General features: G+C 37.9%; 1 protein-coding gene and 1 long non-coding RNA gene across 4 annotated transcripts in view; one reads left to right on the top strand and one right to left on the bottom strand.

Annotated features, from left to right (window-relative positions):
- The first annotated feature begins 22 nt into the window (after nucleotides 1–22).
- LOC109022643 lies at nucleotides 23–13,857 on the top strand. Its single transcript, XR_004497546.1, has 2 exons — nucleotides 23–7,104; nucleotides 11,926–13,857. It is a non-coding gene; the product is annotated as an uncharacterized LOC109022643 (long non-coding RNA).
- Nucleotides 12,635–20,785, bottom strand: part of TTC26 (tetratricopeptide repeat domain 26) — a 47,879-nt gene continuing 39,728 nt past the window's right edge. For 2 of the 3 annotated variants that reach the window (XM_015627143.2, XM_015627144.2), the window contains 4 exons: nucleotides 19,686–19,755; nucleotides 17,867–17,973; nucleotides 15,557–15,690; nucleotides 12,635–14,159 (listed from right to left, as the gene is read on the bottom strand). In XM_015627143.2, coding sequence (XP_015482629.1) covers nucleotides 14,048–14,159; nucleotides 15,557–15,690; nucleotides 17,867–17,973; nucleotides 19,686–19,755 — 423 coding nt within the window. In that variant the 3' untranslated portion in view covers nucleotides 12,635–14,047. The remainder of the gene's footprint in view (nucleotides 14,160–15,556; nucleotides 15,691–17,866; nucleotides 17,974–19,685; nucleotides 19,756–20,785) is intronic. The other variant, XR_002001718.2, reaches the window with a different exon arrangement.

Here is a 20,785-nt window from a genome sequence, read left to right as displayed (position 1 = left end):
GCGCAGTGCTCGTCCTCCCGGGGCAGCGCGGGGAGGCTGCGGGGGCCGCGGGCCTGCGAGGGGAAGTCCGCTGAGGTCTCTAGAAGACGGCGGCTGCGGGTCAGTCATCAGAGAAAAGCCACGCGTGAGGGGAGAGAGGCTGTTCCCAGCGTCAACGGCGCGGACGCACCGTGTCTCGGGAACAGCAGAGGACGTCGGGGTTTGACAAAATCGTGCCGTATGGCGGGGTTGATCGCAGCTTGCTGTTACAAAAGAGCAGCCGCTGCCCGGGGTGCCGATCTGCCCTCGGCGGCAGGGAGCTTGTTCAGCGGCCATGCCTGGTCTGTAGGGCAGCAGCTCTGGCTGTGGGGAGCAGCTGTGGCTTGTTGGGAAAGAGCTGTTCGAGAGAGAGAGCGGACAACGCAAGGAAGGCAGGGTTTGAGCAGCAGCGAGACTTCCCTCTTGAGCAGGAGCTGCCTGCAAATACTGCAAGTGTTTCAGTCTGTCACCACCTACTTTGACAGACTGATGGCTGGTATTTCCAGATGGAGGTATGCCACCAAGGCAATGTGAAGTTTCAGGAAGCTTATGAACATTATGAGCAATGAAACTATCCTCTAGTTTCATTGGAGCAGAGAAAAAAGACACTACCATTTTTGGGACTTTTTTTAGTGTCTGAAATACTAGGTAGGAGTGGGTCTGTTCTCTTTTTAAAAAATGTACTCATGCAAAGCAAGCTATTTACATATGTCTGTTATTTTGCATAATGCTAACAGACTATTCTGTGCATGACATTACTCCATTTTTGAAACTACATCACTGTGCTTTATGTTTTCCTATCATTGCATAGGAAGTCTTTTGACTTTCTAAATTTCTTCTAGACTCCAGAGAAGATCCATGACACCAGAATGTTACTGAAAGTTGTAACATCACTAACAGGGAATGGAGGGCATTCCAGAATACTGCTTGCTGCCACAAGTCACTGGAATGACTGACCTGGTCTAAGAAATGTAATCTTTCCTTTTGCAGCTTGACACTTTGTTGAGCTTTATAGTCTTAAGGGACTTATTTTATCTTAAAGCCTTGCATGTTGTGGTGAGACTAGCAAGCTTAGTAGAGGCAGATGTATTCCTCAAATATGTTTTGACTTTCAGCATCATAATCAAATAATTTGGTAGTTGCACTTGTTCTCTCTTGAGAATTTCATACAGCTTTCAGCTGATGCACAAAATAGGAAATGTATTTCTGGATTCAAACTGAGTGAGCATCCCTAAGCTCCAGGACCTGTGGATCCTGCCAGGAAGAGTCTGATTCTCATCAAAGTTTCTGTGTCATCTATGCCATTAAATCCCGTGATGGTAGAAAAGGGCCTTTCCTCAGAAAAAGAGCAGTTTATTGCACATCAAACAGAAATCTTATATGGAAGTCACAGGCTCTTCTGCAGCTCTGCTGAACCTTGTTTTCAAGTACCAGATGGGAGACTAGACCTTGAAATAAATAAAAGAAGAATGCAACAGGTAGTTTTTTCACACATAATACCTGGATACATCCATGGAATGTGATGAAGATAAACTGTGTATTTTAAGTATCTTATGTAAAACTCCATTCTGTCTTTCAGTCTCTTACCTAAGATATAGGGGACTCTATTCAGAAGTAATCAGTGTAGGGTACGTACTCCACAAGAAAATTAGTTTTATGAGTATCTCAGTCCAGTACTTCATATTGACTTGTAGTGTACATACACCTGGAATCACATCTTGGTCAGATTTTTAGCATGTTTTCTAAGTAGGAGAAAACACAAGCTGGAAAAGGAGCAGTCATCATCTAACCCATGGCAGGGTTACAGAGAAAACCAGAAGTAGTTCTTGGAAATAATTTCAGGTGGCCATTTGTTCTGAGATTCCAGACCTTTATATTAGAAGCAGCCTTTCACATCTAAGGTTACTATGAAATAGTATTTCATATGCCCCCTCTTCCTTTTTCCAAGGAGTTTAATTAGACAAATAAACCCTCACACTTCTATATTATCTAACCTCTAAGCATCTTGGCATGCACATCATGTTTTTATAAGGCTTAGTACTTGTTTATGCAACTAGACAAACAGTAGTTTTGGATCTTTGCGTTTAAAGTGAAGTCACCAAAGATAGTTTGCTCTGGATCTGAACTAATTCAGAAAGAAACTTGGCAGCAGATCCAAGCATTGTAGTTACTGGAATATGTTACTGTTATATTTGTTCTAAGATACGAGAACCATTTGGAAAAGAAAACAACCAAATTCACTTGATTGTAAGCTCTCAAGGAATTTAGTTTTAAATACACCAGAAGAGTTCCAGGCTTGTGCCATTTCAAGCACTTCAGTAAGAGTTAGATTTGTAATTTATCCATACTTTTTATTCTGTTTTGCTACCTGTTTTGTTCTTTGTCATTAAGCTCCATCTCAGGTATTGTCTGTACATAGTATAATGTGCTGCCCTTGTCAGTGCAACACAAAATTTAAAAAGTGTAATTTTTAAATAGTAATTAGAGATGCTTTGCCAGTTACTTTGCTTTCTCTCAGGACATGGCCATGCTAAAACAGTCCAACATCATATAGATTCCTTCCCTTTGTACATTATCTAAAGGACACATAGAGGCACATTAAGAGTTTAAAAAATATAACTGCTACACAAAGAGAGTAATTTTGAGGTGATACTGAAACTGATTTTTATTTCACTGGTGAAAGCCAGTATGAGTAGATCCAAGTGAAAGCTTGCAACTACAGATGCTACAGCCACATCAGTGAGTGGCAGTTTGTTCACCTGACTTAGTTTCAAACACAGAAAACAACAGAGACAGACCAGCAAACCACAGAGGCCTCTGTTTTGGTGCAGGTGGGATCCTCCTGCTTTGCTTTGGACTGGCTTCTCTGTCTGTAGCACTCTCATGCTTTTGGGCTGTTTGTGTTGGTTGGGGTAGAGTCACAGCTGTCCCCGTTTCATTGGAGACCAGTGGTCACTGCTCTCCTGGACTTCATGGAAGCCACTGTGTGGCTTCTTCTGGGCTGGACACCCCACAGCAGCAGGCCCAGGGTCCCACCAGAAAGCAGAGCTGTCCCCATCAGTTATATCTGTCTCCAGAGAGCTTGTTTCAAAAGCTATTACTTTACTTCCATGAGCTATGAGCCTCTTGTCCTTGGATGGGAATTCAGGAGAAAACATCTGCTTGTATAATAGTATTACATAATAAGCTTAGGTGGAATGGAATGGCAGTTTGTTCTCTCCTTAAAGTGAGCACTGGGATCTACATTAGAGATAGCAGTTAAAGTGGCAGCCAGCTCATACCAGTGGCAGTCACATCTCCACTGCTCAAAAGTCTCCAAGATCTATCAGGTTTAGTCTTGGTTGCGTTTTGTTTTGTTGTGGGTTTTGTGTGTGTGGGTTTTGGTTTGGGTTTTTTTTTGTAAGAATATCCTCATTTACCATCAGCTGCTTCCCTACTATATCCTTGGTTTCTTATGGTTCAGCCATGCATCTTGTTGATCCTTGTGGTCCTTTCACTGGCACTGCTGCCACAGCAGCTGCAGCTTCCATTTCTGTGTCAGGAGATGATCCAGCTGCAGGTAGGTTGGTGTTTTTGTAGCTTTTACTAGAACTGCTGCTGCATCACAAGAATCCACTGCACCAACAACATGGCTAGCATTGCTGGTTTTCTGTTTAATGGAATTTCTGAATTTTTTGAATTTTTCTGTTTAAGGATTTCTGAATTCAAGTGTGCCTTTTTTTTTTTTTTAACTTCTCTTTCCTCTTACAGCTTTACTAAGTTGCACCCTGACAGATCCAGAATCAAGAAATAAACCACCTGCTTTTTTTCCAAAATGAAACACCAATGCCTTTCATATCATTTAGAAAACTGATTAATCTGCAGTATCCTCCCCCCTCATATTTTTCCTATTCTTGTTCTTTTAAGTAAAAATACTGTTTCCTGAAGAATATACCTCTAGCTTTCTTTCCTCAGGCACATGTATTTAAGAGCTTTTATCAGCAGCTCTGCCACAGCCTTAAGAAGTCTGAAGTTTGGAAGGACTGTAGGCAGGTAGAGCAATGCCAGATTTACTCTAGGAAGGCTGTGTGCATTGGCTTCAGGTAACTAGGGTCTCCTTTGACAAGGCAGTAATACTCATTTGTAACAATTTCAAGGCAGGGGAACTGTGATAATGAACTTATCCCATACGTTTGTATTTGCTCCCTGTGAATTGTTCAAGTCTCACTGGATAATTTGAGCCCAAGAGACACTGAACTCCTCTCTAAAGCTTTAAGAAATGCTTTGAACAAATCTGACCAAAAGTGCAAGGTTTCAATGGCAATAGGAGGTTTTTTAAATGGCAACAATTTTTATGCAAAAAGTAGTTACTGCTCCTGTAATTGAAAGCACTTTTTACCCCTAGAAGTGGATTTAGGTGCATCTTTTGCTCACTTGCTGAGATGGAGTGGTCTTCCAACACCGTGTTTTGTTCTAGAACAACATAAATGGCATGACTATGTATCTCAGAGGTAGCTGATAAAAACAAAATGTTGGCTTTTATCTTACATAAGCTAGAAATCAGGGCAAGTCTTCATGTGAAAGAAGTAAAGGGATTTACAGGAAAGGATGTGTCATGGTAGTGTGAGTTCCTCAACCAAAGGTGGGGGTGTTAGGGTATCTATCATCTGTGCTGTTCAGAAGAATTTTCTCAATGAGAAATTTAAAGCCGACATAAGTTCTGAATTTCTGATGATTTCTATGCCCTACAGAACACTGTAACATTCTTTAGACTAATACATAGGATAAGACTGTTGTCTTAGACAAACCTCAGAGAAGATTCAAAGCCTCAAAAGTTCTGTTTAGATGGAGTTACAAGTTAGGAAGAAAAAGCAGAGAGAGAAAAAGGAAAGAAGACTTGCATGCTTGCCAAGGAAGAGCAAGCTGCTTGGAGAAGCTGCTGTGGGAACATCTTTTGAGTCTGGAGAGAAGATGAAACATAAAGACATTAAACATCAGCTCTCTTAAGTAGGTGCATTTACGAAGCAGAACACAGATCATTTGTTTATTTGGATAACAGTAGCAAAATCACTTGTAGCTAACAAGTTAAGAACGCTTTTCTAGTTACATCTTATTTTTTACTTAATAACTGTTTCTGCTTCTGGTGTCAAGATTTCTTGCTGGACCAAGCATGCAACTTTTCTCTTTAAGCTTTCCTAGTGTTAAGGGTGAACTCAGTACTAAATTTGACAAATAAGCTGTAAACTTTTACAGTAGTAATGATTCCAGGTGGTGTGTAGACTCTGTCTAAAATCATGTTAATTTGGGGATGTCAGCCCCTGAGATGTTTTCTCTGCCAAGCAGTGAATCCCTAGGAAATTCCTCTTTGCAGGTTTACTCTTTACTTAGAAGAAAGAAAAAACAGAGGGGAAAAAAATTAGTTACCTTCTAAGTGATCAAGAAACAAGAAAATTAAAGTCACTGAATTATCAAAATAACAAGCAATAGGACAAGATAAAGTTGCCTTCAAATTGCACCAAAGGGGGTTTCAATCGGATATTAAGAAATATTTCTTCATCCAAAGGGTTGTCAAGTAATGGAACAGGCCACTCAGGAAAGTGGTTGACTCACACTCCCTGAGGGTATTTAAGAGATGTGTAGATGTGGCATTTAGGGACATGGCTTAATGGTGGCTAGGGTATTGCTGAGTAAATGGTTGGATTCAATGAACATTTTTTTGTCTTTTATAACCTGAACGATTCAATGGTTCTTTAAAGTAACCTCTTAGTTGAAATCCTGGACTTTTTAATTTTTTTTTTGTGTAGGTAGAAAGAATAGCAATAAAATTACATCAGAAATAATCAAAGAAGGGATTTTGTAGAGAAGTACCCAATAATACGTGTTGGCGCGCGCGCACGCATGTGTGCACACACACACACACATACACACACACACACACTTTTTTCCCTAAAAATACGAGTACATAGAAAGGGAGCAGACTTCAGTGAATTGGCAAAGAAACTTAAACTGAGGAGCATCTGCCTGTTGATTATGACTGTCACTTAAACCATACCTAAGCAGTTTAAAACTGAAGAGGAGCAGTCTTTGAAAATAATAGACTTCCTTATTTCTTTTATGATTCACACCTGCTCGTTTGAAAATGTAAAACACCTAGATGTTTACAGAGACTTAGGGATTGTGTGCTCTGGGGAGTTGTCTCTCACTTTTTTCCTCATTTGCACAATTTCTTTAAAGATACTTGTGGCATGGGATGCTTATCTCCGATGAAAAGCCTGTTCCATCAGGCCAGCACCCCTGGAGGCAGCCGAAGATTACCAGGCTGTCTGAAACTTCTGAGTCAGGTTATTGTCTTATCTCAGTATTGTTGTCTGCCAGTTTTATTCTCCCAATAGTAATGAAAGCCACACAAGAATAGGAGTCATGATTTCCTGTAGCTCTGCCACCCACCTGTAACACAAGTAAGGAGGACTAGCTAGGTGGGGAGTTCTCAGTCTGATTTGCAATTTCTACACTAAAGCAGTAGTAATGCTATTTAATGAGGTAAAAGGGTCTGGAAGTAATTCTCAGAAAAGAAGGTACAAAAGGTAATGTACCACAGATTTGTCCTTGCTCAGGGTTTCTCTTGTGGGTGCTGACCCAGGATGAGACAAACACTCTTGGTGTCCTTGAGAGCGGACTCAGGCAGACTGCTAGCTAGAGGAGCCTTGGTCACTTGCCATGGTGAGATTTTCTAGTTTTTAGTGAAATATAAATATTGTGATAATTATAGGAAACTTATTTTTATTAAATCCTGTAATGTATTTTAAAATATTATAATTTAGTAATATAGTTACTGTTACTGTTCAGGCAACACCTGTCAAGCAATGTTCATCCTCGCAAAAAGGAGAATTTAATGTAATACATATATGTAGATGGCAAAGCAACTTTCTAAAAGTTATAAAGATGTACAACATAATATTTGCTGTGACCTTGAAGAAATGTTTTTCTTTTTTGTTCCTCCTTTCACTTTCAGACTGGTTTTACCAAAACTCCAATTTCCTAACCAAGTTTTTTAATGCCCCTCACCACTTTGGAAGCTGCTTTTACTGATTTAACTTCCACACCTAGGTAAGTGCACATTATCACAGACAGCTGAGAGTCATTGCATAAACAAATCACCACATTTTTAACATTCATACAAGCTTATGACTAGAATACTCAAAAGCATACTTTGCATGTGCAGTTCAGCATTTTCATACTTCCATGATTTTATTTCCAAGCCAAATTGCCTTCAAAAAAGCAAAGCACATATTTATCACCGAGAATTAACTACATACTGAACTTGCAGATTCAACACAAAGCTTTTGATTTGCCACAGCATTAAAAATAGCAACTGAAAAATTACATATGAAAAAAGATTTTTCATACATGAATAATTTAAATAGACAAGTGAAATTCCTTAAAACTATTTTCTTTCCACCTCAAGTTGGACTTTGAGAAGATTTGAAATGTGGAGTTTTTTTAGCATATTAAAATAAGTGTAAAATAGCACCAATAGAAGTGACAATTTTAAGATGAGAGTGGACACTACATATCCAAAATGCTTGTGAAAACAACCTATATTTTCTGTGTAACAGTTTTACTTCAAATGCCATTTTTCTGACCTTAATAGAATTACTCCTGACATTGGTAAGTAACAGTACAGTCTACTCTTATCTGAACACTTCCTCACTGATTTAAGAGACTGAGTTATTCTTAGTGTCATGATGATTTCTGGTCTTCCACAGGACTTAGCATTTTACAAATCTGAAAATATCTTGCCTTGAATGCCTGTGAAGTGGGAGTGAGGCAAGTCATGCTGAGAGGTGGTGCAAGGGGAGGAAGGGAGAAGTGGAAAACAGCAGTACCTTAGCAGTAGTCCGGTAGTTCTGTAAGGCCCATCACATCAATGGGGAGATGGGAAGGGAAAACACTCAGCAGGGAACAAGAACATGCAGAATGAAAAGTGGACACAGTGATAAAACCTGCTTGAGAATAAGTGGCTAAACTGAGTCGGGAGTCTTGTAAAGCTTGCCTCAGAAATTACTTTGTTGTGATCAGAAAATAGCTCTTCTGCCTTTAAATGGTGGGGAAAACCATCACAATTTTATATAGAGAGCTTCTCAGTTTGTTCAGTAATAGCTAAGTTCAGCACATGTGGCATCATGAACTAGTAGAATGAAAACATTAGGATAATTATCAGTATGGAAATATACCAGACAGTTTATGACTTGGTTTATCAGGTTTTGTAATTTAATTTTTGTAACATTTTCTTAGCTTCCACATATGGATTCATGAGACACAATTATATCATGTGATATGAGTTAATTCACCATCTCTGCAAAATAAGAAACTGAGTTTTGTCACATAATGGGTCCCCATATAATGGCCTCAACCACTAATGTAAAGCAAGAAAAAGACTACAAGTAGCATTAGAGTAGACATGAATTATGATCCCATCATGCTTTCCCTAAGAAAGACAAAATCATCCAAGAAAACTGTAGCTGTTACAATGAGCAATGCAGCTCATTGGAATTGGAGCATGGTTCTTTTCTACGTGATGTAAACAATATTCACATTATTCCATGTGTTCTTAAAATGTTACCTTTTATAATTCTGCACTGTTGCATGTGTGCTTTCACAGAACTGATCACGTGGAAGTTGCTTACAGTGATCAAAGTAAAGTCTAAGGCTCACCACTCATCTCCAGTTAAGGACCAGCTTAAAATGTGGTTTAAGGCTGCAAAACACTCAGTGCAGTTCCTAGGTTCATGGAACAGCACACATAGTATCCCACTTTTTAGTTTGATTGAGCTGTATTTGAGAATCACTACAAACCGTGAGACAGCATATTTCCTTTTCAAATAACGGGAGACCCACAGTCTTGAGGATCTATTGTAAAAACATATTAAAGACCATTATTTATTTTACTGCAATATTTTAAATTCTTCTAAAGAATTACTGAGAATAATACAATGTGGAGCAACTAAGCACAATTCAAGCATGTAAGTATGAGCTGAAACAGAAGTTCTCTTTTTATTTGAAGAATACACTGTGTCTATTCAAAAGTCACAGCTCTTACTAAACACAGGCATTACTTTTATTTTTAAATCTATTACTAGATGCTAGTGTAATTCATCAATTAAGCAAGACCTATAAGGAATTTAGGAGCTGTCCCTTGTCCAGAGATGTGAAATGCCTGCTTTATTTGTTCCAAATGAAAGCTTAAACTCTACAAAGTCAAAGGTAACCTTTTAGTGTGTGGCTAAATGTGATTGCAGGGCCAAAAAAAGTTGTTTCAAATTATGCAAAAGGACTTGAGCAACTGCACTCTGTAAGACTCTCTGGGATGCTGAAAGGCTCATCTAATAAAAAATGAATGGGAAGTATATCCTATGACATGGATCTTTTACAAGATGAGCTGAATATAACAATAGTGCTGTTCCTACAAGTGCAATGCATACATTTCTGATGTCATATACCTAATTTTAAAGAATAGCATAGTAACATATCTGTAAGGTACATGTTAAATAATTTGAGGCTTGCAAATTATGAAAAGCAGCCATCAGTCATCAATAATGAATTGAATGAATGAAGTCTTGGGGATCCTGGAAGAATGGAGGATCCAACATACCTCTTGATGACCCAGATATAGCTGTAAAACTGAGCTAATAAATAGCTACAGAGAAACAAACCAGTAATTATTTGGGATAAGTAGTCATGCAGAGTGGTCTGCACAAGCTGGAAAACTGAGCCAATTTGAACAAAATGTGTTTTTGTAGAACAAAAGGTAGTCTGTCTCTTCCAAAGTATAGACCGTATTCTGGAAAATGCCAGTTCTGGAAAAATCCTAGATATCATGTCCCAGCCAAGAACCAGTTTAATGCAAGGTTCCCCCGTGATAATATAGCAAAAAGGGTGAATCAGTCTTTGAGTACCCATGCAGGAGAAAGCAGCACTATGGAGAAGCATATTCCAATGCTACATACAGAGATAAATTATGCCCAGTGCTAAACAGCCATGTTTTCAAAAGAAATCTATTGACAAACCAACTGCCTGTGTTCCAGCCTGCAAAACACCTTTACAAGGGAAGCTGACTTTCATACAAACAAGAATTGACTTGCTGCACTTTAAGTATACCTAAAGATGAAAAAAAACCTCCAAAGAAAACCACCAAAAAACCAAACCAAAGAAATTAATAGCAAACCAATTTTTTTGCAAAAAGCAAACCAAGCTTTAATAACAAACAGCAATGATGAACATTGGAAGAACTGAATATTAGAAAACAAGGCTAAACAAGTTTAATTTAGAATTAAGGTACAGTTTCTAAAAAAGCCAATATGATTTAACTATTTGAATAAATTTCAAAATAAAACTATGGATTTTTCATTATCCATCTTCAAATTAACACTCTAAGTTTTTCCTGGCAAGTGTTTTATGGTAAGTCGAGTTAGTTACTGGATTCAACACTGCTGAAATCTACCATCTTGGACTATGTAGAGTCAGGCCAGCTTTTCTAGCTGTTGATTAATGGCTTGATTTTGAGGTTGCTGGTAACACTTCCATGCAATTGTCTACTTATTCAATGACCATGAAATAGATTGAAAGGGAAGAGGGAAATTTGGAAATGAAACTTCAAATGTAGTGGAGTGGAAGTTACTTCTGGAGATAATACAGAGGAAAAATGGTTAAAGAGTAAACCAGTGGACAAAATCTAGATGTTTTCTTCAATGGATGTACAGCTTCCAAATAGTGAAGCTACAGGCAGCAACAGCCATTTAGGTAATTGTTTACTTTGTGTCTGAGTACCTAATAGCCAAGTTCCTCATTCATGCTCAGACAGCTTTTTTATGAAGATCAATGAGCCAGTTTCCAGCCAAGGGAACCACATAAACCTAAATGCCTGCTTACAGTCCAGAGCTATAATGTGACATGACTTTTCTTTCACAGTGAACTTGCTGCCTCCAGTTTAGTTCTCTTAGATGTTACTGTTATAACTGTTGTTCAGGTATTAACAAGTTTAATTCAAGGTTGACTTTCTTATCCATCAGGAATGGGCCAGCACCCAACTAAAAGAAGTTACTATTTGGGATTTGGCTTTCCCTACTACTCACTATTAACGCTATGATTGCTAGCACAGTACCTTCTGTGCATTCTCTGTAGTTAATTTTTCCAGAATCAGATGCTTACTCAGACTATAAGAAATAACTCTAATTTCCATATTCTTCCTTGAAATTGTAATGATGCAGCAATTTCTTTCTGCCTTAGTCTTCCTTTCATTGCATTATCTGAAATGCCACTGTGTGAATTTGCTTAGTCCTGACCCAATAAATAAATCCATTTCCCTGACTGCACATGCATTCTTCACTGCCTACTTGCTCAATAGGTCACTTTTCTTCTTTTCCTCCACATCTACCTTTACCCCCAGCCATCCTATTTAGAGTACCTTGACTCCTTAAATTTCCACAGTTTAGGGAAATATAGAAATGGACAGGGATAAAATTTTATCTATTCTTTACTACATTTCATTTCTGTATCAGCTAAGGCAACTTCTCATCTCTGTTCTTTGAATATGACCTCAGATTAAACAATGGAACACACATTCTGGATGTATTTCTAAGGTAAAATAAACATCAGTATTTCAGTACTTTTCTTGTTCTGCATTTTAATAGTACCTACATATCTGTTCTATTACCAAGACCCTAAGACATTATGTAAAATACCTTATTTCATCACTGCTCAAGGCAAAGCCCTGCAGTCCCCTGTTATATCTTAAATGATAAAAGCTTTATTACCACTCAATAAAATGCACTGTGCTAAACCCCATGTTATTTAGCATATCAAATATGACATTATGGCTACAGTAAATAAAGGTGAGGTTTTAAAAAAAAACTTCTTCCCTGATTACAGATGAGAGAATTTAAAATTCCCCAAGCCCTTGTGCTGCAAAGTCATCATACTTACTTCAGAAGGTTCAACCAACATGTAAAATGGTTTGTAATGGATTTGGATGCTCTTCAGCTCTCCTGCAGGTTAAGCTTCAATAAAGGCAGTAATTAGATGCATTTAACATCTGCTACAAAGCCACCAACATGATTTTTTGAAGCTTTGTACCAAGATTCATAATTGTATTCCCAATCTGTTTCCAATTTAATTAAACTGAGATGGAAATGAAAAATGCTGTTCAGGAGTGAAGTGTTTTGTAACTGCTTCCAGTGAAAATACTGCTCCTTTCACACCTCTTTTGAATGAGTGTAACAATGCCCCTGCTGAAAGGCTTATTGTTGCTAGTGTGATGGATCAGTTTCTAGATTTAAGTGCAAGTAACCACAACTATCAATGTACTTCTAAACACTTGAACAATAATACCCATATTTTTTGCTTACAGCAGTAAAACCAGACACATTATATAGCAGAAGGGTGTGCCACATACACGCAGCTGCCTTAGTTTCAGCAAACTACCATAAGATCAGGACCAAGGCCATTGGCTTGCCTTTGACTGATTGATGAACATGCACTTAACAACCAGCCACAAACCTGCTCTCTTCCATAGCAAAATGAAAATACTATCTCAGCTTCTGCAGTATGAAGCAACACAGACCAATCAGACATTCAACTGTAGATTCAAGTAAGAACTTTAATCAATGCACAGACAGTAGAGAATATGGTATTCTGAATTCCCCTCAAAAGATAAAAAAAATACTTCTTAAGTATTTCACAAATTTATAAAATGTAAAGCTTCCTTTTACAAATAATATACAAATTTTTTTACTACCAAATGTATAACACATTTTTTGTTACAACTGTTGCCTTCTCTCAGAATTATGTATTCCCTGAACTGTTCTCCTTAAAAAAACAGGAGAGTATAATAAATCCAGAAGTATAATGAATATATTGCTCATGATGGTGGTAAATGCTAAAGAAAAGAAATCAGATCTTTTTATCTATCAGATCACTAAAGTTCTCATGTGAACTATATTAACATGAATAAATGTTTTGAGTGTTAAATTTCAAAGTGAGATTGAACAGTACTGTCAGTCAAATAAGTCTCCGTGCTCTGAAAAAGGTAAGAGAGAAAACAATCCTTACAGACAAGGAACCTCCAAATTAGGGTATTGGTAATTGAAATTCATCCAGAAAATGATACTCCTCAGAATATGGTTTGTATTTTACCCCAGACAGGTAATCTATAAAAGTCCTAAAGAAGAGAGACTTTTCACAAGGGCATGTAGTGACAGGACAAGAGCAAATGGTTTCAAACTGAGATTACATTTAGCTTAGATATCAGGAAGAAATTCTTTACTATGAGGGTAGTGAGGCACTGGAACAAGCTACCCAGAGCGGTTGTGGATGGCCCATCCTTTGAACTATTTAAAGCCAGGTTGGATAAAGCTCTGAGGCACCTGAACAGCTCTGAGTGAAAGCTGTACCTGCCCATGGCAGGTTGGAACTAGATGATTTTTAATGTCCCTTCCAATCCAAGCCATTTTATGATTATATGATTCTATGTTAAGCCTTTTGTATTATCCAATACCCTAGTAATGCCTAGTGGTATCACTGTCACAATCTCCATTTGCTACATTCCATCACTTGCTGAAGGTTTGTCTGAATCATGTAACAAATGATTCTTCTCCAGAGGCCAGAAGGCTTGCTGGGAAAAGAAACCCCACTATGCAGTTCAGTAACTCTTGTGGAGGAATTAGGGGAACATTTGAGGTGCATTTTGATTTGTGGACAGTTAAACTACTATTGAAAAAAATGAAACTTTTTTCAAAGAATGGAGTGGTGCAACAGAAAAAGTACCAATAAAGTTTTAATTAAAAGAAAAAAATAAAAAAAAAACCACCAAAAAAACAACATACTATATGTTTTGAATCTCACTGCAGGACACTCCTCCTCAGCTAGGTCAACCTGCTTGAATGCCTGAAGTCCTGCAAGGAAGGAGATGCCCAGAATGCACAGGAGAACAAGACTCTTGTCTTGCAGCCAGACATACAGTAGCAACTGACCTAGTTCATTTTGTGACACTGACTCAAACAGGGACTCTGTTCTCCTTGGCCCACTTTTTCATGATGCGAACAATGTATTCTACTTGAGAATTACCAGTGCTCTTCAGAAGGTGCAGTACTTCCCGCAGAGTTTCTCTGCAAAGGTGAAAAGCAAAGATTTAAGTGAGGGTTAGACCCAGCTGATACAACAAACTGCTTACATCAGACTATTTCACAAAACATGGGTCCTCTGAGGTGAGAGGTCCATTCATCTGCACTGCTGGAATAGGTTAAAATACCCTCTAGATGTGATCCCATAGACAAAAAAAGCAACCAATGAAAAAGTCTTGTATACAATTGTAAAGAAATTATAAGTTGAAGAAAAATAATCACCAAAATGTAATTAATTTAGTGTGTGCATATGTGTGTATTTGTATACATTCCCTGACTCTTGTGAAATTGTCCCCCAGAACAAACCAAAGTTTGAAAAAAAAATCTTTAGTGTTATTTGCTACTCTTCAGTATGGCAACATCAAGCTTTACTTTGCCAAAGCACTTCACACATAACACAATACACATAAACACAAATAACATGGAAATCAACATTCCTAATAGAATAAACCTATTATTATTAAACCTATATAAATCCTGTTGCAGTTTTCTAGTTGGTTTACAGTAAGAACTTAATTGCATATTTTGAGAAACAGCCAAACTATGTGTATTTCACTGCATCTGCTGCAGTGATTGGAAGACGAAAAGGACACTTGAAAGGTGCAGTAGTTAATGAGATTATTCCAGCAGAAAAGTGAAAAGAAGGAAGGTGTAGAAGCCAAGATACACACCTACCAGTCATGTAGGACACAGCAACTTTGGCCAGAGGACAGTGGCCATCTGGCATCACAGCAGAATATTCTCAAGGGAGCAGCTCTTAAATACAGTTTCACTACTCTCTCTCATTTCCCCATCCAGTGAAATGGGACAAAACTGAAATCATCAGTAACACAGATGACTTCCTTTAAGCTTTCATCAATAAGTATATTTATGTGACATGGTCAGTGTCTTCAGAAGGCAAATTTTAATGAAAACACAGTCTCATCTACTCTTTGTTTAGAGAAATCATGTCCTTCCTACAATGTTGAGTAAATGTTTCCTTAGTTGTGTTCTATGCACCTTAAAATGTCATGTGATATTTTTCATTCTTACACCACCAACATGAAATGATGTTGTTCTCCCCCAGTTCATAAACATACCAGTACACTTTATAACCTAGGTTTTCCTAGTGATGATGATGACAGTATGCTGGTATTTTATAGTCCACAGCACTTGCTCATAAATTATTCTCTACCATATATTCTATAACTGTTGGTGTGCAAGAGACACTTCAAGTTGAAGACTGCATATGGAGCCTCTGGACAGAGTGTCCATACTCTGAAAGGTTAATAAAGATTGGAAGATGATATGTAGTTCTAAAGCTGAGATTATGATTCTGGCTTACAGCTAGCTGAAAATAGGAAAAAAGCAAAATTAATTCAGCTGCAACACAGAATACTCACTTTGCTTCTCGGCCAGCTAAGATCATCTGAAATACACCCACACAGGCACCTCTCTTGCCTTCCCAGTACTCAGGATTATTGTCCAGTCTCTCCAGAACATCAAAGGCTTTGGCTGAATAGTAAAATTGACGCATCTGCACAGAAAGTGAAACATTATTCCTGACCACCTTTCAGAAGGGGATTGAGAACACTGAGCTCAGTTTTCTGAAATGAGCAGTAAGTTTTAGAAGCAACATGCATTTTCCTGTTTTTCTGCAGGCAGCAAGTGACACAGAACAAGGACATTGCAGTTAGGAAAATGGGAAACAGGTGGTATTATAACATCTTTTTTTGAGGTGCCCTTATCTATTGTCGTACCAACTATACCAAACCCTTGACAGAACATCAACCTCCAACTAGTCTAGACATTTGAAAATGAAATCACATTTCCTCATGCAGACATGGCCACATATTATCTCCTGGGTTTAACTTAAACTTTTTTCTTCGCTGATACAGTTACAAAAGAAAATTCAGTGACCCTATAATCCAAAATTTTCCTTAGCATAGGAAAATCCAATGTGTACCCTATCTTTTCTCCCTTAGGTTCTCTACTTGTAACTGGGAACCAGGAGCAAGTTGCTTGGCAACAGTCAATGCAAAAGGAGTGACCAGATTAACTTTGTCTTTTGAAGTCAGCATAGCGTATCTTGTGTGGGCTGTGTGAGTGTTCTCCACTTGGGCAAGCCTGAAGGGCAATGTTGTTTGTTGTTTGTGACTAGCATCTTCCCATGACAGATCACAGAAGGCAGACTGAACACAGCCTCCCATCCTTTGGTAGCTGGAAGGCTGCAGAGAAAAAAGTGCAGGCTGTGGGAGCTACATTTGGAAACCTTAGTCAGAGAAACACTGGTACTACAGGATGAGTAATAATTCTCTTCACAAAAATGTTGATTTTAACCACTGGTGACTGGCAAACACTTAAATGTATGGGAATAAAGATAGTGAGTATGAACACTATCAGATGTGTCAGCTAAAAAGAAAAAATAGAATACTGATCTATCCAAGTTAGTATCTGATCTAGTTCCATTAAACAGATACAGATTTAATGTTCTCCTTTTATCTGACATAAATCTAGGAAATGCTTCACCCCAAGTCATTTGCTGTTCTCCATATGGACAAGATGGGCTATTGCATAAGAAGCATTGAGAAATTAGCATGAAATCCTGCATGCCAACTTCCTCACTGAATAATTTCTATCAGCACAGCAATGAGTAATCCAGCTGCACCAACACTCAGAACACTGTTGACCTTGTTCCATCCATGCTCATTCTGTTTTCTGTTGAGCAAAGCCTAAAGCCTAAAGCCTGCCTTCGTAAGTTACATCTCTCTAACTGTCTGCGGACCTCCAATATAATGTAAAGTTTCAGAAACAACTGAAAAATGCCACATAAAATCAAACAACATGGACCTACCTTGCCATTTAGTTCAAGAGGTACAATGGCTGCTAGTGCAGAAAGACAAATTATAATACTAAAGTAACAATTTTGGAGCAGTCATTTATGGCCATATGTAGACATATAACTAGGCTGAAAAATTTAGTTCTATAAATGCAGCTTTTAAGAGCTCTAGATAAATCCAAAATGTGGAGCTACTTCTCCTCTTCAGGACAAGAAGATTTTGAAAAGAATTCAGACAAAGCAATCAACAGATTTAAGTGAGACTTTAAATGATCTAGAGAGAGATTTTACATGAGGTCTGATTATCAACCTGCTTTCACAAATTGCATCTACAGGAAACACCAGAGGCATAGCCACTAGACTTTTAGGGTGAGATGGTAACTGAGTACTTGAAAGATGTACAAGAGATAATTCTCTCAGTTTTAGAATATTGCTTTTGAGATCACAAGGAGTCTCTTTCATTACAAGCTTTAAGGAAAACACAATACTGTCCCCAAAAAAAAAAAAAAAAGAAAAAAGAAAAAAAAGAAGCAGCATGAGGCATCTTGCTGAATCTCTGCTAGATTTTTTCCTTAAAGTTTTTTGTCATTTCTACCCATAATGAATCCCTAGTAGGAGAAGCAACTGTTATCATTATTGATAGCTCAAGCATGCAGTAATTTACCAACAATTTAATCAATGGGTTCTCCACCAAGAAGGCCTGTAGGTTAAAATACTGACTAATCCTTGCCAACTCATTCACATTATTAGACATCCTGCCGTTATAGAAGAAAGTTCACTAGTGATGACAATGATAAAAAGTATCTAAAAAATGTCTTTTAGTACAATCACTGAATTAACATGTCGTACACCCAGCACTAAAGAGAAAACTCACTTTGTAACAATCATTTGCAATAAGCTGCAACAGGTTAAAGGAGTCTCCTGAGGTTTCCATCTTCAGATAGAGCTTCCAGGCCAGCTGTGGCTTCTTATTCATAATATCTGCAATAACAAGAAAAAGCTGGAATTGTGAAAAGAATATGCTACGCACAATATTCAGTGGCAGATGGAACAGACATTTCTGTGTTTCTTTGTTTAATGCAAGTTTTCCTTTCTTTTTCAAGCCTTAATAGTGGCTCTGAGAGTACCTGGCTATTCACATAAGGATCACTCTTGTGCTTTTTCAAAAGAAGGACTGTTTAGCTTGTTATATCTGTATCCACTGTGTCTGTAATTATATTGCAGGTTGAATGGGTGGTAATCAACAATAAACATGTAACACCAAATCACAGAATTTATAGACTCTTCTCACTTAGGAGGCAGCAAGACATCAAATTTCTCATCAGCTTCAGATACCATATGCAGTGGTAAACAGCCAGTTCTCAATTTCCAACACCAATCTATCTAGAGCAATGAAGTTCTGTAATAATTCAATGTTTTTTGACCTTCTCTTCAAGAAGAATTTGGTATAAATAGTACTATAATACTAAACAAAAAATTACATTCTGCCATGAAAGAGGATGCATCCCTGGTACATTTTGCCCCTTGGAAATATTTCAGCACTGAATTGTTTACTACTCAATCTGTAATTGTACTCTGACATTAATGTATTATAAAGTGATCGGTTAGTTATTTACATATTTGACACAAAAAGATGACTATATTCATTATTCCCATAAAAAATTCAAATAAAGCATTCACATATAAAACACTCCAACACAATAAGGAACTGCAGCTTAATTAAAAAGGAAATAAACTGGCATATCCTAAAACAGAATCATAGATAGGCATCCCTATGTGTGATCTGCCTGTCTGGAAAGATCATGTTAGGAGATGTTTACTACATCTGCAGTATAGCATAACAACCCAAAGCATACATATTTACATTCCAGGTATAACTGCTGAAAATGGTTTGATAAGAAAACATTTTTGTATTGAGGCACTGTAAGAAAAATTAATTAGCCTAGGGAGCCTCAGACTCGAGTCCTTAGAAAAGCCAACTTCTATACTATTTTGTATGTGTCACTGCAGCTGTCTCTGTACTGAGGTGTACCCTGCAATGTTTTAAAAACTGGTTCAGAAAAAGTAAATAAGATTTGCTATAGAATATTAAACACAGCAAAAGTTTCCTGGATTCAAAGAAATTCAAGTAAAGAACACTTCTAAGAGTTTTTGGAAGAAAAACACATGCTGGAGATTATAAAGGATACCCCTCAGGCACAGGAGTTTGGACAACATGTAGAGTAACATGGTAGGAAGAAAAATACCATGTATGCTTACCTGATTCCTTTCTTCCCTAGACATCTGACATTGGCTAACCTTGAAGGCAGACAGACCCTTGAGCCTGACCCAGTATGAATGCTTCTATTTTGTGTTTTACTCTGAACATTCTAAAGCTGTATCTCAGTCTTTTAAGACAGAAAGTCTTCACTCAAGCAATTGAGTAGACAATTGAGAAGAAAAAGGGTCACTGGTCAGGACAAAGCTGCACTGACAGTACTATAACTGCATTGCACTGAAGCAGTAATTGCTTATAAAAGCCAGATGTATGAAAGGTGCAATAACCACCCACACTATAACTAGTGCAATCAGCTTTTCACTTTCATAGTTCTGAATCCACCTACAACATTAAATTCAATTAGGAAAGTGGATTGCAAGACTGACGCAATAGAGGAGGATCTCTATTCTGCAATATTGAGAGTAAAGTGACTCACAGCAACGAGCCAGCCAGCTAAGGTAAACAAAATCACTTTTTATCTTCTCACTCTGGATCAAAAGGAACACCTGCAGGAAGAAGGAAAATAGAAGATTATACACGCATGTACTTTTAAACAAACAGAAGGCAAACCTTCCTCATTTCAACACACTGATAAGGTTTAAGTCACACAAAGTACTGCTCGTGAGAAGGGTTTGGGTATGCAATTGCAGTGTAGGGGGCATCCCTCTGTGTGGAGTAGGTGGAGGATTCACACAGTGCCCTGTTTGACAAGGGACTTGTGCAGCTTCAGAACACCAAGCTGTGCAGAGGGTGCGGCCTGCCCTGAACAAGCGCCAGTGGGCGGCCATGCAACACAAACAGCACAAAGGAACACTGGGCCTGTGGGAAAAGCTATTTGGAATGTGTTTATTTAGAAAGTAATGCAAGAAATTATATTAGCATCCTCTCAAAATACTCAAAGTTTCATATATAGATGAGACTTTCCTTCCATACATGTCAGAGATCATTCCAGGTCTGCAATAAGCCATTTCTAACCATTTCAGTTTCAGCAAGGTTCTCAGGCAAAGCATTCATCTTTTGGACCTCACTTTTCAAATACAGGTTTGTTACAGTCTACATAAAAAGGGATGTGTGGGGGAAGTTATACATTTTAAAATGTATAACTTGGCTTTGCTCAAAAAAAAAAAAAAAAAAGCTATTTATATCTCTCTCAAGTATATTTGTAACTAGACTGGATGCTACTTGCAAAAATCAATACCTTTATGGGAATAGATATATGTACTGGAACAGTGAGTTACACCAATTACTGACATTTGTATTGCTTAAACATTGCTGATTCCCTAATTTAGTGGGGGAGGAGGAGTAATAGGGAAGAAATAAAAAGAAAGCAGCATTATTGCTATAAGTAGCACTTTATCATATGTTTTATTTTATGTTGTCATGGGGTAGCTTTACCTTTAAAGCAAAGCTGAGGAAAGAGGGGAAGTTAGAAGTGCTGATGGCTGATGGGGGTTTTTTGTTCTGACCAATTATCAGTCATTTCCAAGAATTGACAGCAGTTTAGGCCATTGAAAAGTGAGATCAACTTGTGAACCC

Source organism: Parus major, chromosome 1A (assembly GCF_001522545.3).
Source record: "Parus major isolate Abel chromosome 1A, Parus_major1.1, whole genome shotgun sequence".
NCBI lineage: Eukaryota > Metazoa > Chordata > Aves > Passeriformes > Paridae > Parus > Parus major.
Note: the sequence above shows the minus strand (reverse complement) of the source record. Positions and strands in the feature narration are given on the sequence as shown.